The sequence below is a fragment of the Elephantulus edwardii genome, unplaced genomic scaffold (assembly GCF_000299155.1).
Source record: "Elephantulus edwardii isolate Elephantulus edwardi_28Jun2011 unplaced genomic scaffold, EleEdw1.0 scaffold00196, whole genome shotgun sequence".
In the NCBI taxonomy this organism is placed as follows: domain Eukaryota; kingdom Metazoa; phylum Chordata; class Mammalia; order Macroscelidea; family Macroscelididae; genus Elephantulus; species Elephantulus edwardii.
Window position 1 is genome coordinate 5115586 of NW_006399946.1, and position 25461 is coordinate 5141046.

A 25461-nucleotide genomic window follows, 5' to 3' on the forward strand; every position below is an offset into this window, starting at 1 on the left:
CTGGAGGCCTCGCCCTCGCGCTCTGGTTTTCATTTCTGATACTGAGCTTCTCCGAGTCATTCCACTGATGTAATCTATCTGATTCCTGTACAGACCATCAGGTGAGGTCCATGTGTCTAGTGGCTGTTTATATTTCTTATAAACAGTATTTTCAATGAATAAATCATTGATTGTAAAAAATTCCATCATTCTATCCCCAGCCTCATTTCTTTCACCAAGTCCATGTTTTCTGACTACTGATCCTTTTTCCGTGTTGCCAACTTTTTCATTCCAGCTACTCATTATTAATATTATTATTAGTGCATCTTGGTTGCATTTTTGATCAATTTCTGACTGCAAAAGTTGGTAGAAATCATCTGTTTCCTCCTCTTTGGCTATGGTTTTTGATGCATAAATTTAAATGAAGGCCACCCACTTTTCTTCACCTTTTCATCTCTGGCATAGTAGAAAATATGGTTGTCTGATTCAAATTATCTCATGCCTGTCCCTCTCATTTTGCCGATACCTAATATATCAATATTTATGTGTTCCATTTTTTTTCTTAACACTGTCCCATTTTTCTACATTCATTCTTCTCACATTCCACATTCTAATCATTAGTGTATGCTTACAATTGTTCCTCCTCTTTTGTGTCTCCAAATTTGAGGTCTCAGTCTCAGGTGCCATATCTGCTAGTCTGCTCTAAATGTGGTCTATTGTACATAGTTTTTTCAAAAGCCTGTTATTTTGAAAGTGGTTCACCAGACTTTCTGCCTAATCTGTCTTTATTTGAATGCTCAGCTTTTGAACATTATCTGACAGAGAAGCATTTTAGCAAAAGAAGCAGATGAAATACACTTCCACATTACAGAAGTAACCAATGGATTTAATGTCACACCACCCCCCCCCAGGTGTGTGTCATGTCCCTTTCCTTTCTTTGCTCCATCAGCATCCCCTTGCACTTCCACCTGTCCTATTCAACACCTCCCTCCCCTCCCCAGCTAATCCTTGATATGATGGCTCAAGTAATTTCTGTGAAGCCTCGCACCTCATGCTGCTGGTGGTCTCTCATACTGCTGCTTGTCTTGAGTTTAGGAGGCTCCAAGTCCAAATCCCATGTGTTACTTTTGGGAGGAATTTTGTGTGAGGTAGTACTGGGGAAAGTTCCTTGCCCCTGAGCTTCTCTCCAGGACTGCCATCTTGTGATTTCGTGTCCCTGCTCTTCCGTTTGCAGCACACTACTGTCACAGTAGGAGAATGTTCGACCTGAGGGCTCTGTCTCCTCCAGATCTGGTATACTGGTGTTGTTTACTTGGCCTGAGGGCTGCAGGCTAGGCTGAGGGCCCAATGCTAATTTTGTTTTGTTTTGGTTTTTGGAGGGGTTTTTTGGGATATTTTATTTTCAGTTTAATAATATGTTACACATTATTTTATACATAAACAATATGTGTCAAAAGTCAATTAAGAATTTCCAAATGGGACATTTCTATATAATTTTATATTTGTCAATAATAATTATAAAATAGAACCTGTTATATGAGAAAAGTATTGTCCCTTTACAGGACTATAGTGAAACTTAAAGTAAGATATCAAAAGTATTTTTACTACAGACCAGTATCTCTCATGAACATAGATGCAAAAATCCGTAACAAAATCCTAGCCTATAGAATCCAAAGACACATTAAAAAAAATCATCACTCACTAACTTATGAATGCAAATGGGCCAAAATGGCAGATGGGAGGCAGAGTGAAGGTATGAATGTTGCTCCATCCAAGGGAGGCAGACTGGTCTCTTTGCAAGGTCCCACCCACTACCTAACTTGGGAAGAACTGGACAGTATTACACTAAGTGAACTAACTCAGTCACGTAAGGACAAATTCTGTATAAGACCATTATTGTAGAAATAGATAACTAGTAAAATATGTATGAGGATCAAAGGGGGATTGGGATTGGTGGGTAATCATGAGATCACACATTTTGATGAGTGGATAGGGGGTCAATTGGGGAGGTGGGGGAGATATGGTGTAAGGGGGAATGTATACAAACTTTGTAGGTAAACCAGTGTAAAATTAAGACAGAAAATGAATCACAAGAAATGAAAACAATTAAAATTTTTAAAAAGAAAAAATTCATCATGACCAAGAGCCATATGATCTTAGCAATTGATGCAGAAAAGGCAGTTGATAAAATTCAATGCCCTTTCCTGATTAAGACACTCAGCAAAAAAATTTGGAATAGAAAGAATTTCTTCAATGTAGTGAAAAGTATATATGCAAAACCAAGAGCAAATATCATTCCCAAAAGAGAAAGACTAAAAGCATTTTCCTTTGGATGCTAAGTATGAGGTTGAATGTCTCCACTTGCTTTACATGGCTGACTGTCAACAAAGCCTGGTGGAATTCTGGGAGGGAAGGAAGGATGGGCATTACCTGATTAGGGAAGACAAAAGGTGATTCCAACCTTCAAATTTATACATGCATAAATATGAAGAAAAAGACCAAATTTATCTCATTAAAATGACTAAAGTTCTTAAAGAGCTTTGCAAGTCCAAAGTCCATGGATCAGCCAACAAGTATCAGGTTATGATACTGTTACATAAGTTATTATATTATCTCTTGTTATGTGCTATAGAGTTGCTTGCAACTCATAGCAACCCTATGTACAACAGCTCTGAACTCTGCTCAATCTTGAGCCAGTTTAATTGTCTCCAACATACCTACTCCCATTACTCAGTCAGTTAGTCAATCCATTCATTCTTGCACTGTACTTCCATCCTTCCAAGCATGATGTCCTTCTCCAAGGATTGATCCTTCCTGGCAGCATACCCAAAGTATGTGAGACATAGCTGCAAAATCCTTGCCTCCAACTATTTAAATTACAATTATATATAATAAATATATGGGAATCCCAGAACACTTGGTCGTGCTAGTGAGAAACCTATACTTGGACCAAGAGGCAGTCGTCAGAAAAGAGCAAGGAAACACTGCATGGTTCAAAATTGGGAAGGGCATATGCCAAGGATGTGTCCTGTCTCCATATCTTTTCAATCTGTATGCAGAACAGATTATCCAAGAGGCTGAGCTCTATGAGGAGAAATGTGGGGTCAAGATTGGTGGAAGATCTATCAACAATCTGCGTTATGCAGATGACACAACCCTGCTTGCTGAAACTGAGGAGGACCTGAAGCGCTTGCTGCAGAGGGTCAAAGACTGCAGCCTCCAATATGGATCGAGGCTCAATGTCAAGAAGACAAAGATTCTCACCACTGGGTCAATTGGCAGCATCAGGATGGATGGTGAAGAGATTGAGATTGTTCACAACTTCAGTTTGCTTGGCTCCATGGTCAACACTCTTGGTACCAGTAGCCAGGAAATTAAAAACAAATTGCCATGGAAAAATCTGCTGTTAGAGACCTCTCCAAAGTACTGAAGAGCAATGGTATCTCTCTGGAGACTAAGGTGCGTCTGATACAGGCCATGGTCTTTGCTATCACTTGCTATGCATCAGAGAGTTGGACAATGACTAAGGAGGATAGAAGGAGAATTGATGCCTTTGAGCTGTGGTGCTGGAGAAGAGTATTGAGAGTACCATGGACTGCTAAGAAAACAAACAGATTTGTCTTGGAGAGGGTTAAACCAGGCAGCTCCTTGGAGGCAAGGATTCTGAAGCTCCGTCTAACATACTTTGGACATGTTGTAAGGAAGGACCTAGGGACATCAGGCTTTGAAGGACGGAGGGACAGGGCAGGAGGGGAAGGCCCTCTATGAGGTGGATTGACTCAGTGACTGGGGCAATCGGGATGGGAGTGTCAGAGACAGTGCAGTTGGCACAGGACAGAGCAGAGCTTAGGGCTGTTGTACATAGGGTCGCTATGAGTCGCAAGCGACTCGATGGCACGTAACAACAACAACAACATCGTTATCACATTGTAGCAGATTTTTTTGTGAGAAAAATTTATTTTTAGAATTAGCCCACTGGACTCAGTTTAGATGATCCCAATTTTGTTGGCAACATCCAAAGCATCATAATCAGGAGCCAGTCAAACATAGGCCTTCTTCTCTCCATCAGGCCTAATCAAAGTGTTGACCTTAGCCACATCAATGTCATAGAGCTTCTTTACAGCTTGTTTAATTTGGTGCTTGTTGGCCTTGACATCTACAGTGAACACAAGTGTGTTGTTATCTTCTATCTTCTTCATAGCTGACTCAGTGGTCAGGGAAAATTTGATGATGGCATAGTGGTCAAGCTTGTTTATCCTGGGGGTGCTCTTCCGGGGGTATTTGGGCTGCCTTCAGAGTCTCAGCATCTTAGGCCGCCGGAAGGTAGGTGACGTGCGGATCTTCTTATCTTTTTGGCTGTGGACGCCCTTCAGGACTGCCTTCTTAGCCTTTAATGCCTTTGCTTGGGCTTCAGTTTTGGGAGGGGCAGGGGCTTTCTTCTTAGCTTTCAGCACCATCTTCGTAGAAAGGCTGTAACAGATCTTGTAATATATAATCTAACATACTGTCGACCACCAAGGAAGTAAAATAAGTCTGTCATGGGGAGGGTGAAACCAAGTTTCTCCTTGGAGGCTAGGATTTTGAAGTTCCATTTCACATACTTTGGGCATGTGGCCAGGAGGAGAAGGACATCATGCTCCGAACAGTGGAGATACAGCGCAGGAGAGGAGACCCCAGATGAGATGTATTGATGCAGTGACTAGGGTAAGGGGGTAGGTGTATTGGAGTCAGTGAGACTGGCTCAGGACAGGGACGGCTTCAGAGCTATTGTACATAGGGTCGGTATGAGTCGCAGGTTACTCGAAGGCACCTAACAACAAAACCAGGGGAGCTTTGGTGAAAGTCAGTTTAGAGTTGCACTGCTAACCCAGAGGCAGCAACTATGGTGGTTTGGATCTACCAGCAGCTCCACAGGTGAAAGGTGGCATTCTCCTCTCTTGCAAATTACAGCATCAGAAACTTAACTACAAATTGGTTACAACTGAACAGCAATAAGTGAATGATTCAGGGCACATTCCCAAGAAAATTCCTTTACAACCTCTTGTTATTGTTAGATAGCATTGAGTGACTGCTCATAAAATATCTCATCATAAAAGGTGGTTATATTATTAGATATCATCATTAATGAGTTGTTGTTGTTAAGTGCTATCAAGTGATTAGGACCCATAGCAACCCTATGAACAATAGGTCTGAACCCTGTCCTATCCTGTGCCATCCTCACACTTCCTGACACATTAGAGCCCATTGCAGCAGTCATCATGTCAATCCATCTAGTCAAAGGTCTTCCTATTCTTTGCCTATCCTCTGCATTTCCGAGCATCATTTACCTCTCCAAAGACTAACTCCTCCTAGCAACATGCCCAAAGTATGTGAGGTGAAGCCTACATACATCTTTGCCTACAAAGAGCACCCTGGTTATACTCCTTCCAAGATATATTTTGTTTGTTCTTTTGGCAGTCCATGCTGTGTTCAGTGCTCTTCTCGAACACCACAGCTCAAAGGCATCAATTCTTCTTCTGTCATCTTTATTCATTGTCTAGCTCTCAGATACATAGCAAGTGACTGGAAAAACCAGATGTACCTTAGTTCTTAAACTGACATCATTACTACTCAGTAATTTGGAGGGGTTCCTAACTGAAGACTTTCTCAGTGCAATATGTCCTGGTTTCCTGACTGCTGGTACGAAGGGTGTTAATTGTGGATCCAAGTAAGATGGAAGTTGTTAGGTCGCTATGAGTCGCAAGCGACTCGACGGCACATAACAACAACAACATCATAATTATCATAATACTGAGAATTATTGCCCAGGCAGGTTGATGCATAATTTAACCAGTATACTTACTTTTCTAAGTGATTCCTCTCTCACTAACACAAATCAGGTTTATATCTAAATATTAGAGTTACTGCTGTCAGTTTAATCCTAGGTAGATAGATAGCTCTTAAAAGGACATAATGTAGACTACTTTTCAGTTTGGGTTTTTTGGTTTTTTTTTACTTTTCCGTTTTTAAAGTTATTTCAGGGACATTTTGAGTTTAAGGCTTAGAAATTATGTTAAGGCAATAATTTCAATGATTCAGCCATACTACATGGCTTCATGAAGTCTCTTTTCCATGATCATTTGAAATTCTGTTCTGCATTTCCCCCCTTTTTATCAGTATTGCAACCATCCACAAAGAAGTAGAAAACTAAACCTATCACAACTCAGTAATAGGAAACCAGTGGCCGTCTTAAATATCTTATAATAGTACTTCGAGCTGTAAAGACTGTCTTTTGCAATTAATAAAATAAAAGATTAACCTCTCAATTAAGGGATACTAACCTTACACAATATGCTGGGCTAAAAGCAAGACTATGATTCTTTTCTAGAAACTATTTTGAAGGGGGAGAGGTTTTTCTCTCAGCCTTACAGAAGCAATTAGCAAACCTCATCAAAACTGAAGTCTGCTGTTTGACTACCTTGCAATTTATAGCTGAGAATTACTCATTTTTAGCACATAGAGGCAAACTGTCTTAGAACCTTGAATAGGCTGAATCATTTAGCCCAAGGCTTAATCACCAGGCCAAAATGCCTAAACGAAATAACATACTGTACATAAGCTTCTTACACTCACTGTACTGCCCCTCCCCTATTTGTTGTTCTTAGCTGCCATTGAGTCAGCTCTAACTAACTCAGAAAAATAGGTCTGAACTTTGCCCCATCCTGAGCCATTCTCATGATCTCTCATATGCTGGAGCCCATTTTTGCAATCACTGTGTCAGTCCATACTGTCCAGGGTCTTCTCCCACTCTTCACCCTTCCCAAAATGATGTTTTTCCAAGGACTGATCCCCCCTAATAACATGCCCAAAGTATCTGAGATGTAGTCTCTGTCACCATCCTTGCCTCCAAGGAGAACCCTGGTTACACTTATTTAAAACAGACTTATTTGTTCTTTTGCCATGCTCCCTCCCCTGCCCCCGCCAGGAATATTCAGTACTCTTCAACACCACAATGCAAAGACATCATTTCTTCTTATGTCTTCTTCACTGACCAACTCTGAGATGCGTGGGAAGCAATTGAAAAGTCCATGGCTTGTAAGAAAAGAAGAAAAAAAAACAAAACACAACCTTTTGAAAAACCTTTAGGGAGCTCTGGTGGCCTAGTGTCAAAGAAGCTGCACTGCAATCTCGAAGGTAGGAGGTTTGAATCCACCAGATACTTTGCTGAAGAAGGAGGGGAAATCTCCTCCTGTGCCAGTCAGATCCAATTCAATGGTAGACAACAAGAAAAGAAAAAGAAATTAAAAAAAAAAAAAGTCCATGGCTTGGTAGTCTTTGCACTCCTCTATAGAAAAAGCAAAACTTCTCATACTTTGTGCCTTGCAGTTTTAGGAAGTTCCTACCCCTGTCTCTTACATGCTACATATAGAAATAAAGCTTTTGCAGAATGGTGTTTCTCTGGTAGAATCTTTTGTCAGAATATTCAGTATTGGTTGCTGGGCACCATGCAGGTTTGGTTTCATGGCAAGGAGGCAATTGTTCATTTCCAACTCTTATACCTGCTTCTCCTTCTTCATCTCTTGTTGCAGGTGGGTAGAGACCAATTGTTGGATGTCCACTTGCAAATCTTTGACTCTATTCATTCCACAATCAACTAGGAGGTAGGACAGAACCACTGACATGTTATTAAGCCAATTCATTGGGATATCTTGTGAAATTATTACTATAAACCTCCAAACCAAGGAACCAGATCCTGAGAAATGTTTGTCTGTACCAGCTTTAGCAACTACTCTTTTCTATTGTCATAAGTGCATCTGTAACACAATCGTTGTTTTTGTTAAGTGCCATTGAGTCAAGTACAACTCATAATGACCGTAGAACAACAGGCTTGAACCCTATCCTGTCTTGTGCCATCCTCATCATCTCTGACACACCTGAGTTCATTACTGTAATTATTGGCTGTGAAATTATTAATCAGTGAATTGTTTCATCACCTTTAACCTCTCCTTTTCACCTTCTCACACCAGGTACCAAATAAACTTTGATCTCTATGCAGTTGCATTTTCTTGGTTTTTTATGTACTGTTGATATATTAGATGTTTTCTAATTAGCCATAGTCTTCACAATTACTTGCTATGCATCAGAGAGCTGGACAGTGACTAAGGATGACAGAAGGAGAATCGATGCCTTTGAAATGTGTGGTACTGGAGAAGAGTCTTGAACATACACTGGACTGCCCAGAGAATAAACAGGTCTATCCTGAGAAGGTGAAGCCGAGTTTCTCTCTAGAAACAAGGATTTTGAAAATCTGTCTCACATACTTTGACCATGTTGCCAAAATGGACCAATCCTTGAAGAAGGAAATCATGCTTGAAAGGGTGAAGGGTCAGCACAGGAGAGAAAAAAAACCTGGTGGAGATGGAATGACACAGTGACAGTGGTAATGAAGACAGGTGTATTGTAGACAGTGAGACTGGCTCAGTACAGGGCATGCTTCAAAGCTATTGTTTATAGGGTTGCTATTAGTCATCGTTGATTTGATGACACAAAACAACAATTGGCTAATATCACATGTAAACAAAATCTTGCTGAAGATCATGAAAAACCAGCTAGAACAGGGCATTGACAGAGAAATTCCAAAAGGTCAAGCTAGATTTGAAAGAGGTCATGGCACAAGGAATATCATTGCTGGTGTCAGGTGGATCCTGACTGAAAGAAGAGAATACCAGGAGAAGATTTATTTGTGTTTTCTTGACTATGCAAAGGCATTTGACTGTGTGGATCATAATAAACTATGTATCAGAATCAGTGAGATTGGCACAGGACAGGGTAGGCTTCATAGGGGTTGCTATAGATTGCAGGTGGCTCAGTGGCACATAACAACGACAACATTGAGAAGAATGGGGATCCCAGAACATTTCTTTGTGCTCATGCAAAATCTATACCTAGACCAAGAAGCTATTGTCAGAACAAGGAAACACTACATGGTGTAAAATTAGGAAAGATGTAGGTTAGGGTTGTATCTTTTCTTCCTGTCTATCCAATCTGTACTCTGAGCAAGAAGAATGTGGCATTAGGATTGGAGGAAGATTTATCAAAAACCTGAGCTATGCAGATGACATAACCTTGCTAGGTTCAAGTAAGGAGGACTTAAAACAGTTACTGCAAAGAATCAAAGACGACAGCCTTCAATAAGGATGGCATCTCAACATCAAAAAGACAAAAATCCTCACTATTGTGCCAGTAGGAAACATCACAATAGATGGAGAAAAGGTTGAAACTGTCAGTGATTTCATTTTACTTGGATCCACAGTCAACACCCTTGTTACCACAAGCAGTCAGGAGGTCTGGAGGACATAATGTGTTGGGCAAATTTGTTGTCAAATATCTCTCCAGATTACTGAGGAACACTTTAAAGACCAAGTGTGCCTGGTTCAGGCCGTTGTCTTGTCAATCACTTGCTATGTTTCTGAGAACTGGACAGTGAATAAAGATGTCAGAAGAAGAATTTATGCCTTTGAGTTGTAGTGCTGGATAAGACTACTGAACATCTCCTGGACAATTGAAAAAACTCAACCCAGGTATGTCTTGGAGAAAGTGTAGCCAGAGTGCTCCATAGAGGCAAGGATAGCTAAACTTCATCTCATGTATCTTGAGCATGTTGCTAGGACAGGCTATTCCTTGGAAAGGGACATACATCATGCTTAGAAAGATAGAAAGTCTGCAAAAAGGTAGAAGACCTTCAACGAGATGGGTTGTCACAGTGACTGCAGTTGGATTTTGCTAGTGTGTGATATTAGTGATATAGTTTGATAATTTCCACACTCTGTCAGGTCATCTTTTTTTTTGAATGGAAATAAATATGGATCTCTTCTAGTCAGTTGGCCAGGTAGTTGTCCTCCAGATTTCTTGGCACAACTTGGTGAGCACATCCAAGACAACATCTGTTTGTTGAAATACATCAATTGGTATTCCATAAATTCCTGGCACTTTATTTTTTGCCAAGTCCTTTAGAGCAGCCTAACATCCTCCTTCTTCACCATTGCCTCTTGATTATATGTTGTTTCTTGAAAGTTTTCTGTGTCAGCCAATTCTTCTTGGTACAATGGCTCTGTGTACTACTTCCATTTTCTTTCTTTCAATAATTTTGAGAGGTCCCTAACTTCAGACTTTCCTCATACAGTACATCTCTTGATTTCTTGACTGCTGATACACAAGGGTGTTGATTGTGGATCCAAACAAGATGAAGTTTTTGATAGTTTCAATCTTTTCTCCATCATGATGCTGCTTATCAATTAGTGGCTAGAATTTTTGTTTTCCTGACGTTGAGATACAATCCATATTGAAGACTGCAGTATTTGGTCTTCTGCAGCAAGTTCTTCAAATTCTTCTTGCTTTCAGCAAACAAGGTTGTGTTATCTGCTTAAAGCAGGTTATTAATCAGTCTTCCTCTGGTCTTGATGCCACATTCTTCATATAGTCCAGCTTCTCAAATAATTTGTTTAGCATGATTGAATAGATGTAGAGAAAGAATACAACCTTGACACATTCCCTTCTTAATTTAAAGCCATGTAGTGTTCCTTTGCTCAATTTGCATAACACCATCTTGGTCTAGGTATAGGTTTTGCAGTATCCCATAGTTTGGAATATTTTTTGAAGAGACTTTTCTTTCTCTATTGAATGGACTTAATGCCCTTTTCAAAAATCACTTTACCATGTTGTTCTTGTTAGAATAACAAGAAGATGCCATGTTGTTCATGCCATCATATCCACTATAACTCATAGTCACTATGACCAGCATCAACACCCTGTCCTGTCCTGGGCCATCCTCACACTCTGTGCCATGCTCAACCCACAATTATGGTCACAGTGTCAATTCATCATGTTAAGTGTCTTCCTCTCTTCTGTTGACCTTCTACTTTCCAAGCCTGATGTCTTTTTCCCCAGGACATTCAGAGTGTTTGAGATGAAGTTTCCTCAGTCTTGCCTCTAAGAACACCATGACTCCACTCTTCCAAGAAATAGCTTTATGTCTTGCAAATGGAAGAAGAAGGGAAATTTTCAAGGTTCAGTAGTCCAAGATTTGTTGGTAAAAGAAAATAATCCAAGAGAAAATATGTGTACTTGTAAAAGAAAGGATGTCAAGTGTGAGCTATGAAAAGTAGAAGATAGAGAAGGAGCAGTTCAGGACAGATGCAGCAGTTCACCAAGGTGAGGCTACCAGGCTGCTCATCTCCCAGGTGGTGGGGAACAGGGTGGTGGGACGTGGCTTAGCACTACATGTAGGTGATGTTTGCAGATGAACGGACCTTAACTTAGCTCGTCATTAAGTGCCATTGAGTACACCATCACTCATAGCGACTTTATCAACAGTGGATCTGAACCCTACCCTATCTTGTGCAATCCCTGTCATCTCTGACGCACTCAGCCCACTGTTACCGACGAGGTATCAACCCATCCTTTTTAGGATCTTCACATCCTTCATTGACCCTCTACCTTTCCAAGGTACCTCTCTAACATACTCAAAGTATGAAAGATGAAGTTTCACTCTCCTTGTCTACAAGGAACATGCTGACTGTACTTTCTGCAAGGCATATACTGTTGTTGATATGTACCATTGAGTTGGAACCAACCCACAGCTGACTCTCCAGCAGGTTTTAAATCACAGAGAAGAAGATTGTTCATCTTTCTCCTTCAGAGCAGCTAGTGGATTCAAATCACATGCCTTTGGGTTGGTGGTGCAAATTCTTACAACTAGGACACCAGAGCTCCCTTTTTTCCCCATCCAGGGCATGTTGTTCTTGTTTCTAAACACCATCAAGCTAAAACCAACACATAGCTGATCCTACAGTGGGTTTTCAGAGGCAGTAAATTGCACAAGAGCATAGTACCCATCTTTCTTCCATGGAGCAGCTGGTGGATTCGAAGTGCATACCTTTGTGTTAGTGGTGCTAGATGCAAGCAGAAATTGCTGTAGATTATCCAAAAAAATGTCTGGAAGAGTACATTGACAGGGAATTCCAAGAAGTTCAAGCTGCATTTGGAAGAGGCTATGGCACCAGAGCTATCACTGCTGATGTCAAATGTATCCTGACTGACAGCAGAGAATTCTGGAATCACAACAAACTATGACTAACAGTGAGAAGAATGAAAATCCTAGAACACTTAATTGTGTTCATATGAAATCTATACCTAAACCAAAAAGTTATTGTGCAGACAGAACTGCATGGCAAGGTTGAACAAGTCTAGGTAACTTTAAATGTGTTCAGGATAAGCACACTTTAAAAGATGATTTCTAGCTTGGATTTTATGACATTTGGACTTAAATTTGGAGTACACTGGCTATTGAAAACAAAATGTTGAAGAGAGAGATGGTTGAGGCCATTGTGAAATGAGAGAATCATTATTTTAAATTTTGTAACATTAAAGAAAACTTTCTTCTGCCTGCTGTTTGTAAAAGCTCTTTGGGAAGATCTTTTACAAAGACCAATTTTATTTTATTTTTTAATGTAATTGACCTACCTAGTATAAGTGCCCTAAGACATGCATGTAAACTTCCAAAACTGTTTTGTCTATGTATTTAGAAAATACACAAGAATCTTTATCAAATCTAAAAACATAAACTTGTGAGCACTAAACCAAAATAAGTAAATAAAATAAGGAAGGATGATACGAACTTTGTAGGTAAAACAGCATAAAATTAAATTTACAAAAATAAATAAAATCAAGAAGGATATGTGTCAGAGTTGTACCCTTTCTTCTGTACCTATTCACGTTGTTGTTGTTGTTGTTACTATTGTTGTGTACCATTGAGTTGGAACTGACCCATAGCTGACCCTCCAGCAGGTTTTTAGAGGCAGTTAATTGCATGAGAGGAGATTGCCCAACATTCTGCTGCAGAGCAGCTGGTGGCCTCTATATCCTGAGGGAATAATTCATGAAGCTGAACCCTAAGAAGGAGAATGTGATGTAAGGATCAGAGGAAGGCTCATCAACAACATGCATTATGCAGATTACACAACTTTACTTGTTGAGTGTAGGGAGGACCTTAAACACTTATGGCAGAGAATGAAAGACTACAGCCTTCAATATGGATTACATCTCCACATCAAGAAAACAAAGATCCTTACCACTAGGCCAATAGGCAACATCATGATATATGGAGAAAGGATTGAAACTGTTAATGGTTTAATCTTGCTTGGATTAACAGTGAACACCCTTGGTACCAACAGTCAGGAGATCAGGAGACACATCTGGGCATGTCTGCTGTCATGGACCTCTCCCAAATACTGAGGAGCATTGATGTCAGTTTGAAGACTAAGGTGCACCTGATTTAGGCTTTTGCCTTTTCAGTAATCTGCTGTGCTTCTGAGAGCTGGACAATGAATAAGGATGACCGAAGAATTGATGCCTTCGAGTTGTAGTACAGGAGAAGAGTACAAAATGTATTATGGACTACCAAAAGAAGAAACAACTATGCCTTGAAAAAGGTGCAACCAGAGTGCTCCTTTGAAACAAAGGTGGCAAACTTGGGTCATGTTGCGAGGAGACATTATTCTTTGGAAAGGGGCATCATGCTTGTAGAAGTGGAGGGTCAGCAAAGGAGAGCAAGGCCCCCAATAAAGTGGACTGATGTGTTGACTGCAGCAATGGGCTCAGTGTATGAGAGATGCTGAGGATGGCACAGGATTTCCTTTTGTTGTTCTTATGGGCACTGTGAGCTGTACTAAACTCGATGACACCTAGCAGCAAGACCCCAGAGGTCCTTTTAAACTTAAGGAGCTCCTTGTCCTGAGCACATGGGGCAATGCTGCCTCCTGGTAGCCCGGTGTCATTCTGCAGACTGCCCTTCAAGAAATACCCATATTCTCTCCAGCTCCTGTAACATTATGCCAAATTGAAATTAACACTTAGGAGTTTATAATCACTTTAAATGTAAATGTGTTTAGAAAACAATCAAGGAAGAAAATGGACAGGAGTAGACAAATAGCCTTTAAACTCTGCCTGCAGAGAGCAAACCTTGATTCCCTCCAGATAGGGCTGAAAAAAGGGTAAGGATGCGGGTGTTGGCTATTGGTTAAAAGACATCTTTTTTCTCGGAGCAATACCATCTCTATTTGTAGCCCGCAGCAATAGATCTGAGTGTACAGATGATTAGATGGGCCCTGCGCACTAAGACCTTGACTGCTGGATACTGGAGTCAGGGTCCAGCCCCAGGCTGGGGACAGTGCTGCCAACACCCCAAAGCAGTGTGTCAGGTGCCTCAAGGCATAGGTGCCAGACAAAGGCAACATTCATGTTCTGTGTTCACAGTAAATCATTCTCACTTTCTGTGGGTACAAGGATTTGGTATAGAGCCATACATTTCCCAGGAAGTGTTCAAAGTACAAAACAAGAAACCCTGATGATATAAGTAAAAGGAGAAATTGGTAAAGATTCTGGCTGAGGAGAATGCCTGGCTCCTAGGTGAAAAAGTGATTGGAAATGCCAGCTAAGTTTGGATACACTGAGGGAAATAATCTGATGGTGTTGGCTTTCCTTCCATGTCAGGGAGTAGCTGCATTTTGTTCTCTAAACACACTTGGTTAGGCTGCATCAGGCCTGAGCAGTAAAGCCTGACAGCACGTGTCCCAGATGAAATTTGGCTAGCCTTGCAGGTAAGCTGCTTCCCAACCCCCCATCAGCAAGTCTGCTCAGCCTGGGAGCCCTTGTAACATCCCTGACCTTTGTGGTGGTGCCCCTACCTGTGATCTTGCTACACTCCTCAGCACGCCTGCTGCTTCCCTGCTGAGAAACCTAAAACTATCATTTCATGTGGAGAAAGATTGTTATTAAGAGCTCCCTTTCCAAAGACAACACAGGATCATAGCAGTTATAGAAATGTTTCTGGGGAGCTCTGGTGGCCTAGTGGCAAGGAGCTGCAACTACAATCCCAGAGGTGAACGGTTCGAATCCACCAGATGCTCTGCCGGGTAAGGAGGAACAATCTCCTCCTGTACCAGTCAGATCTGATTTGACGGTACACGCACACAAAAATAATAAAATAAAAAAAAATTTAAAAAAAAGAAATGTTTCTATAGCAGATTTATTTGCTGAAGCATCTCACCCTTCAAATATTAAGTATTCCTAGAGTAATTTTGCTTTTATTTGGGGTTGAATGATGGTTAATTTAATAAACTGCCAAACTCTTTCGTGTTCTTCATGCAGTCCATATGAGATGAAAGATACCCTGGAAGTAAGAACCTAAAGCCTTACTCCTCAGCCCTCAGCCCACAGCGCTGTGGAACTGAGCAGCCCTGAGGGGCTGCAGCAGGACAGTCATTCTCTAACTTCACTGTATCCTTCCTTTTGAGCACAGCTGTCAGAAAAACTACAGCATGAATCACCTCTACAAAGAAGTAAGAAGCTGGTGTTTGACATTTGCTTCAGGAAGAACACCAACCATTTAATTAGAATTAGCAAGACATGATATTTTTTTCTACTAATTGTGGGATTCTTTTTTCTATTGCAGATCTCTCAAAGGCCTTAGTTTTAACCGAAATAGGTCCCAAACGTGACCCTGCCACTCTGAAATTGTTCCTGAGTAACATGGAACGGTTACTGCACGCCAAGGCTCATGGGTATGAACTTTCAGTTCCTGGAACACCCTGTGACCAGAGGGAAAAGTTGCAAATGGACAGTCTTGCTAAAAATTCCCCAGGGATTTAAAGAGGAAAAGAGGCACATGTGCAATAGAGACAGAGGGCACATGGCTTCTGTCACAGCTTCAGACAATGCCATGTGATGTAGCCCTGCCGCAGCCTGCAGGCCATGCCAGCCCAGGGGCACGTGTAGTCAGGCACTAAGAAGGCTGGCAGGAAGCCCTTTATTTGTGCCCTGTGCGTGCTTATTTGCAAACGCGAATAGTTGATTGCAAGCCATCAAGCCCAGTGGGCTCCCAGCGTAGTTAAGAGTCCCTTGCAAATCAGTTTGACTTCACATAGACAATTAATCTAATAAGCAATTAGGGTAAAGAAATCAAAGTCCAGATTAATCACTCACCTCTCATTTGTCCTCAAGATCCATACTGTAACTACTAGCCACGTGAGATTAGTTTAGTTTGTTGTTGTTAGGTGTCATTGATGTTGCACATAGCAGCCCTACATATAACAGAGCAAAGCGCAGCTTTGCAAACCCTCACAGTCAGTGCTAGATGGGAGCACATTGTTTCAGCCACTGTATAAATCCATCTCTCTAGGGTCTTCCTCTTTTTCCCTAAGTCTCTACTTTACTGAGCATGATGCCTTTCTCTAAGGACTGCCTCCTCCAGATAGCATGTACAAAGTACATGAGATAAAATTTTGCCATCCTTCCTTAAAATAAAATATAAAACTCCATTAGTTTATTGTTAGCCGTGTTTCTAGTGCTCAGTGGCTCCGTGTAACAGAAAACTCCACAGCTTGTTTACAGTCCCTAGAATCCAGCAGGAAAGAAGGCTCAGAGAAGGCTGACATAAGGCATCTCACTTCCCGCTCTAGGGTGGACCCTTTTGGTGCCAAGAAGTGCTGAGCATGCTCTCTCCTGCCCTCCAGGGTCCGTGTGATCGGGAGTTCCACCTTGGCCCTCTGCCACCTGGCTGCAGGTGCTGCAGATGCCTACTATCAGTTTGGCTTGCACTGCTGGGATCTGGCTGCTGCTACAGTCATCATTCAAGAAGCTGGCGGGATTGTGATAGACACATCTGGTGAGTCCTCTCAGATGCTCCAGGCATAGAGAAGCAGGCTCTAAATCAGAGAACTTTCTTGCTCACTCTTCCCACTTCCTCAAAGCCTATGCTAGTGAGAGACCAAGCAGAGGGCCCAGAGATTCAGCAGGCCCAGTACCAGTCTTCCTCCTCCTTTACTCTTGGGGATAAAGTAGACCACAGCACAGAAGCTGCTTTCTGGAACGTAGCATCATGCTTTGCACTGAGATAATACTAGCAACCCCCAGAATACTTTCAGACACATCCAGTGTTCTTGAGAATCCCACAAGGTAGGCAGATAGATGCATATTTCCAAGGCCACAAAGCTCAGCGCTGGCTTTACACAATCTGTGACTAATGTGGAAGAAACACACTGGGGTCTAGGCATCCTCCTTTCCATTCTCTCCTTGCTCCTCAGCCCAGAGCTTGTCCACAGAGATGCTATAACTGTCTTTTCATCTTGGATCCTGTAATGTGACTTCTACTTTTTCTTTTTTCTCATGTGAGAGGCCCCAGGTGAGCTACCAGAAGAGAATAAAAATGAACAGAGATCAACCCTAGGTGGTTGATAAGATAAGACAAGCCAGTTTGACATTAAAAGTATCAGGTAGTGGTATTCCTCTGTATGCACAAGGATGGCACCAGTAGGCCTGTCTTGTGACATTCCACCCTTGCCGATTTGGAGTGAGGCCTACAGCAACAGCAGCATTGGAAGGCAGTCAGGAATGCAGTCTAAAGCAAGCCTGCATTCTCACCAGGTCCCTGTGATTCACATGCACTTAGAGTTTGAGAACCCTGTTTGAGTCTGCCCGATAATTTGAATTTAAGTCTTGGCATGTTCACCTTGTGTTCTCTCAGACTCACTAGTCTACATGGCGTGTGCTGATGATCAGATAGGGGATAACAGTGAGGAAGTGCCCGTTCCCTCAGTTTGACTGCAGTCTGATGAGGAGCTCTGGGACTTGAAAATAATTGGTGAACTTGGCTGCTCTTTATGTGCTTATGAGGTCACACTCCAGTGTGCCTATCCCCCTCCCTCTCTCTGTAGGTGGGCCTCTTGACCTCATGTCTTATGAGATCACTCTCAGGTGATGCTACACCTGTCCCCCTCCCTTGACCTATGTGACTGTGAGGTCACACTCAGGTGATGCTGCATCTGTCCCTCTCTCTTGACCTCATGTGACTTTGAAGTCTCACTCAGGTGATGCTGTGCCTGTCTCCCTCCCTCTCTCCCATAGGTGGGCCCCTTGACCTCATGTCATGCAGAGTGGTTGCTGCAGGCACCCGAGAAATGGCAGTACTCATAGCTCAGGCCTTACAAACTATCAATTATGAGCGGGATGATGAGAAGTGAAAAGCATCGGATAACAGAAAAGAGAAATACTGACCCAAGGAGGAGCTGGCCTATCTGAAGATGGATCCCTGCCTCTGATCACTGGCTCCTGGTGTGACACCTTCCTACCTGCGCCCAGGGGAGATATGCTTAAAGCATCTGACTGTGTCTTTTTAATCATTAATTTTGTATGTCCTCAGGTTCTCTCTGTGATTGTACTTAGGTGGTTTTGCAGCTTAGTACAAGGCTGTTGGGGCCCAAACTTAGCTCTTATGTGGCATTATATTTAGAATTAAGTCTTGATTTTCCCTGAACACACATCTCAGGTGATAAGTCTTTAGAACTGCTAATAAAATGGACTCATTCTCAGACCCTCCCCTGTGATATTTCCAAATGTAATAATTCAAAGTAGCAGTGCTGCCTCGCCGTGTCCCTACTGTGAGTTTGTCCTTCCCAGTAGCCTAGCGGGTCTGCAGTTAGGCTGTCTTAAGTTAGTGTATTAATCCCACAGTGCCAACGCTCCTGTTTAGCTCACATCCTTGAAAAGCACTGTGGAGACTACATCAATAATTATTACTACGTGAACCCAGGATATGGACTGCAGACTAGCTCAGAAACCATGTCTGACATGTTTTTGTATTCCATTTGTGAGGGAGAAATTGTACTTCCTGGGCCTTTTCACTTTAAAAGTTAAGGTTATATATCAGCATAATTTAATCTGGATATTAACTGACTTGCCAGGTATCATTTCTGAAATTTTTAATTGGTAAAGTCAAGACAGGACATACCAAACCACTTTTAGGCTTTTCTGTAACATTCCTAAATTTTCATTTCTGATTTGATACCAACAACAAATGCAGGCTAGCTGAATATGTCCCTGCCGTGTCTGGCTTCAGATAACTTTGAGAACCAGGGTATGTGGGTGCCCAGCTGTGAACCAAGCTTAGTGCACATCAAGAATAGCTTTTGAAACCAGTGCTTAACAATGCTTACTGAATGTATGACTAGAGCCCAGAGTTTACTTCCCTTTGGACTAATATGGCCAGCAGAGATTGGCAGATGTCCCAGTGGACTAGCACCCACTCCTTCCTATTCTTTATCAGCTTATCAGTCACATGGAGCTGTGTGTACCAGCTTGAGATCCTGACCTGCATTTGCCAGCTGTGAATTGGGCCAGGCTTTGTCTGGGAGGAGTGACTTACTGGGGTTGCCATTACTGCCTTAGACTTTCCAGGAACCTGCTAAAAGGTTCTCTCCAAGTGCTCACCTTGCTTTATGAGGGCGGCTTCATGTGTTGCTCTTTGTGGAGCTTCATGTGTTACTGAATACATGTGGTATTGAGTATCCCATGGACTTCCAAAAGAATAAATAAAACTTTCTTGAAGGACATGCAACCAGAGTGTTCATTAGAGGCTGTTGTTGTTGATTGCTGTCAAGTCAAGCACGACTCATAGAGACCCTATGAACATAAGACCTGCAGCCTTTCTATAACTATCAACATTTATCAAAGTTCATAGTTTACAGATGCATGTTGTTTAGGAAGTGGATGCCACTCCAGCTTCCAATATTAGAGGCTAGTAAAATTTCATCTCACTTTTTTCTTTTTTTTTTTTTTAAATTTAAATTTGTTATTAATTTCAGTGAAAATTTACAGAGGCTTTGGATTTCCATTCATTCATTGTTGTAGATTTGTCCCCTTCCAAGACTCCCCCCCACCCCAGAACACAACCCTCCTGGAAAAGTAAAAGAAAAGATTCTTTCATTGTTTTACAAACCCTCCCCCAGGTCCACTCCAACATGTAGACATCGCTCTAGACTCCTGTCATGACAGAAACACTTAGTCTCATATCTCTTTTAAACAGTTTTCTCCCTCCTCTGTTTCAGTGCAGTATACATTATTGAACCCATCTTACTCAGTCTCTCCCCAACCCCCAGGTCAGTCCCATTCTACAACAGTGGCACCATGCAATATTTGTCCTTTTGTGACTGGGATATTTCACTCAGCATAATGTTCTCCAGAGTCAACCATTTTGAATAATATTGCACGAGTTCCTTGTTTTTCAATGCAGCATAGTATTCCATTGTGCGAATATACCACAGCTTCTCTATCCATTTGTTTGTTGATGGGCACTTAGGTTGTTTCCAACTCCTTGCTATTGTGAACAAAGCTGCATAAACATGGGTGTGCATATATCTGCTTGGATGTCAGTTATGGTCTCTTCAGGATATATTCCCAGTAGTGGAATTGCTGGGTCAAATGGTATCTCTATTTGCAACTTCTTGAGAAAGCGCCATACTGCTTTCCACAGGGGTTGCACCATTTTACACTCCCACCAACAGTGAATCAGGGTTCCAGTTTCTCCACAACCTCGCCAGCATTTGTTGCTTGCTGTTCTGTTAAAATTTTGCTATTTTGACTGGGGTGAGATGATATCTCATAGTTGTTTTAATTTGCATCTCTCTTAGGGCTAGGGATTTTGAGCATTTCTTCATGTGCTTGTTAGCCATCTGAATGTCGTCTTCGGTGAAGTGCCTATTCATATCCTGTGCCCATTTTTCTATTGGATTATTTACCTTTATCTTGTTGTGGTGTTCAAGTATTTCATAAATTCTGGATATAAGTCCCTTATCTGATATGTTATTACCAAATACTTTTTCCCAGTCAGTGGCTTCCCTTTTTACCCTGTTGGAGAAGTTTTTGGATGTGCATAGGGATTTGAGTCTTAGAAGATCCCATTCATCTACGTTATCTTCTCCTGGTTGTAGGTTCATGTCACTTTCTTTGTGCATATTTTCAAGAAGAACTAGTCCTTGGACAAGACATTGGTCAGCGAAAGAGAGAAAGACCCTTAAGGAGGTGGATTGACATAGTGACTACCACAGTGGGCTTCATTCAGCAGGATAAAGAGGATGAGGATGACAAAGAATAAGGCAAGGGTCAGATCTGTTGTTCGTAGGGTCACATGAGTTGTAGTCAACTTGATGGCACCTAACAACATAAAAACAACAATCTTACAGGCAGGGAAGACCTGGTTATTCCACTCAGAGGTCTCTGTAGTTCAAGAATGAAGAACACCAGGACTGGTATTCATTCTTCCAACAAAACTGTTTAGATAGATATATGTGTGTACATATATGGGATCTCTGGTGACCTAATAGTAAGAAATTACACTGCAATCCCAAAGGCACGCACTTTGAATCCACCAGCTGCCCTACAGGAGAAGGATGGGCAGTCCCCTCTCTTGTGATTAACTGCCTCTTGTGATTAACCCACTGGAGGGTCAACTATGGGTCGGTTCTGACACAACGATACACAACAGAGTATCTATCATCTTCTTTCCTTCCTTCCTTCCTTCCTTCCTTCCTTCCTTCCTTCCTTTCTCCCTTCCTCCCTTCCTCCCTTCTTTCCTTTTTTCCTCCTTTCCTCCTTTTCACCTTCCTTTCTTCCCTCCCCCTTTCCTTCCTTCTTTCTTTCCTTCTTAGGAACTTCATTGCCAATACAGAGACATGTGGTTCAAATCCATGAACTTCACCATGGGAGAAAGATGAGCATTCTCCTCCTATGTGATTAACTGTCTCTGAAAACTTGCTAGAGGATCAGCTATGAATTTATTCTGACTCAACACCACACAACAACAACAACTATGGGATGTGTACTGTGTTTGAATCCAGTTGAGGCAATGCACTATGGTTTCCTGACTCAGGTGGAGTTTAACATATTTTGAATATTAAGGACATACCACAGGTACGTCATCAAATAAATTCCAACTTGTAGCACCCCTCCCTCTGTTTTCTGAGGCTATAAATCTTTATAGGAGGGGACCACCCATTTTTCTCCCCAGGAGTAACTGGTAGATCCCAACCAGTGACCTATGATTATCAACCTGATGTATGCACTGTGCTAACAGCAAGTGGCAGATGTTATTAACAACAGAGTAATGTAAATTAGTTACTCTCTTCAGCTTAGAAGAGTGAACCCTAAAGATTCTTGGCAAGGGACATGAAGAGACAGAGTTCAGGGGCATTCAGGGTTAGAGGTGATATAATAATTAATTGACCAAGAAAAAAACTTTTCATATTCATAGTAAAACTACTTAATCAAATGTTATATTGCATACCATCAAGTTGGAACCAACTCATAGCTGACCTTCCCAATGACTTTTCAGAGGCAGTAAGTCTTATGACAAGATTGCTCATCTTTCTCCCTCAGAGAAGCTAGTAGATTCGAACAGTATATCTTTGGATTGGCAGCACAGCTTCTTACCTCTAGGCCAGATCCTTTCAATTTGCTGTATAGTTTCATAACTTAATTTACTGGGTTTCTCAGAAAAAAAAGATAGTGATCGTTTTTTAAAAATTGTTTTTGGTGAGTTCTTAGTCATCTAACCTTGTTGGACTTCACCCTCTATCCTCTCATCTTCATGGTGATAGGCTTGTCTCTGCACAGGCTGAACTCATTAAAAGCCTGCAGTGCAGCCCAAATATGAGAGCTGTAAAGGAGTGGGTTATGTTTCCACTGGCTTCTAGGGAACCTGGCAAGAGAGTTACACCTCAGTTGTTGTTATTTGGTACTGTGATGTTGGAACCACCTCATAGCTGATCCTCCCCAGGTTTTCAGAGACAATAAAACCCACAGGAGATTACCCATCTTTCTCCTGTGGAACAGTTGGTAGATTCAAAGCTGAAGTCAGTATATTATTCAAAGATGTTGAAAATAAGAATAATAAATACCATATGTGCTCAGATTAGCCATCCATTGTCCTTGGGACAACCATATCCCTAATAGATACTTTGAATACAATGTTTAATAAAAGTAAGCAAAACAGAACTGTACTCATTCAAAGTAATCTGCAGGAGCCGGGTTCTACAAAAGCTTGTTGGCTGAGACTGCTGAGCATTAAGGGTGGAATATTGAATCACTAAGGGGAGTGAGATGTGATTTGGCCTCCTGTTTAAAAACCCTTTTGTTCAGCAGTATGGGGCTGGAATCCAGTTTGAAAGTCATCTGCAAGAGCAGGGTTCTACAGAAGCTTGTTGGCTGGGATTGGTGAGCATTAAGGTGGAATGTTGATTCACTAAAGGGAGTGAAATGTGATTTGGCCTTCTATTTTTTTTTTTCTTTCAAACATTCTTCTAAGTGGCATAGCACTGGTCTGTGCATTGCTGTACAGTGGTAACTCATGGTTGCTGTGATGCTAAACACTGTGACACTGATGTGCCAAATGCAATAATAATTACCCACGGTGGACAGTGTTTGGTGGAGTTTCCTGATTAAAATAAGCTTGGAAGCAGGAGTGTCATCCACTTCCGAAATGGCTTGCCTCCAGAAACTCTATGAACATGGAGAAACGACCAAAGCTATACAAATGTTCGGGTTTTCCATTCACAGGGTCGCTATAAGTCATCTACAACTTGATGTCACTTAACAACAACAAGGAGAAGTGAAATAGAACTGTACTCATTCAAACTTCTGATATACTGTCATAAGAGTTTAGAAAAGTTGATGGTGTTCGTATTGATAATTGACAATCTATGTTCATTGTGGGTGGCAGTAAGAGAGATTGTCTAATACTTTGGCCGTAATAATACTTTGTTGTTATTGAGGATTCATACGGCAAAACTTACATCGCTTCAGCAGCATATGATCAATGACATTGATTGATTGACATTGACATTGATCTTCAAGTTTTGTAGACATTTTCATTCTCCTTTTCTTGGTTGTTTACCTTTCATGATAACATGAACTCCTGTCCCTACAGGTCTTCAATCAGTTTGATCTCATGTAGAGATCTTAAAAGAACATAATGTTCAAGGAAGGCATTTTTTTGCTAGTTCAACTAAACTACTGTTTGGTTTAGGGAGTTCTGATGGCCTAGTGGCAAGAAACTGCTGCAATCCTGAAGGCACATGGTTCAAATCCAGCTGTTCTGCAGAGTCCAACAACAGTGTGGTTTGTTTGTAATATATAATTTTATTTCTTTTTTGTTGTTGTTGAGAATATACACAGCAAAACGTACAACAATTTACACACACACATAATGACTGTAATTGCATTCTTCAGGTTATATAATCTCACACTCCTTTTCTGAGTTGTTCCCATCCGTTCACATCAGTTCACTGCCCCTGGGGTCCCTATGTAATCTTTTTTAGATGCTGTTGTCAATTTGACCTCATATACATGTTTCTTACTCTCTCCCATTGCCTTCGAGTGGAACCAACTCAAAGCAGAACCTCCAGTGGGTTTCCAAGACTATAAATTGCCAATCTTTCTCCCTCATCATGGTGGACTTAAACCACCACAAGGACAATCTTTTAAGCTAGCGCAGTTCCATACAGACTACACCATGAGAGCTAATTCTTTAGTTTAGTGGTATAGTCTGTAGGGAGTTGTGCTGCTAATCGAAAGGCAGATTCTCTATAGGTTCAAATCTACCAGCAACTCTTTGGGAGAAAGATAGACCATCACCTCTCCTGCAGTTTACAACCTGGCAAAACCCATGTTCCAGCTCAGTGGCAACAAGTTCTTACTTAAGCTATTACTTTTAAGAAGACTTCAAGGAATATATTGGTTTCAGGTTTAAAGATTATCTCAGGGCAGTGGTTTCAAGGGCTCACCCAACCTTCATGGTTCTACAAAGTATGGTGTCCATAAGAATTTTCTATTCTCTTCTGTATTTTCTCTTTTTATCAGATTCCTGTACGAAATCTTTGATCAGAATGTTATTGTGATTTTCTAGTTTCATGCCAAAGAAGGCAGTTTCTATGGAGATAATTGTCCACAAAACCCATTTCCTCAGCTTATTCCCACTCTGCTGCTGCTTTGTTGTTCCAAGCAAATTGCGCCTTGGTTAGCTATTTTCTAAGACCTCAGATACTACAAAATAAACTTAAGCTTAAATGGAATATCAAGTTTGGTTTTACAGTGATGAAGGAATAGGACTAAGGTCTGTTGCAATTGTGTTGACAATAAGGTGTACATTATAAAAAGTTGAATTGGCAAAAGTTATATGATATGTTTTATAACAATAGCAACAGCAGAAAGATTTGTTCTGTAGGCTCCTTATGTACAATCAAATATTTCATAGGACTTGATTCCTTGGTTTGTAGGTTGGGAGTCATGATTTCATAGAACATCCTAGTTAATTGACATAGCAAAATACTTCGTGTTTCTGTTCAACCTGTTGTAACTTGTTCAAGTCTGTTGCAGATAACACTTTTAAGAACCTCCCCACCCCCCAAAATATCAGTATCCTAATAAATACCTATTTACACCTATCAGTGACTTCCCAGAGTGAGTCCATAGGTGCTGGATAATAATGCCATTCAAATGATGTGAGAAAACCTGCCACAAAACTCAGTGGATTGCAAGGGAAAAGATACAAACTTAAAGGAAAAAAAATAGGAAAAGAAAAATGTGTGTCATTTTCAATATAAATTAGTATCTCAA

At 41.2% G+C, this 25461-nt stretch overlaps 1 protein-coding gene across 1 annotated transcript in view; it reads left to right on the forward strand.

Annotated features, from left to right (window-relative positions):
- The window catches only part of IMPA2 (inositol(myo)-1(or 4)-monophosphatase 2), a 116159-nt gene extending 98124 nt beyond the window's left edge, over window positions 1-18035 (forward strand). The window contains exons 6-8 of the mRNA XM_006897014.1: window positions 15470-15578; window positions 16530-16681; window positions 17920-18035. Coding sequence (XP_006897076.1) covers window positions 15470-15578; window positions 16530-16681; window positions 17920-18035 — 377 coding nt within the window. The remainder of the gene's footprint in view (window positions 1-15469; window positions 15579-16529; window positions 16682-17919) is intronic.
- Window positions 18036-25461: the final 7426 nt, after the last annotated feature.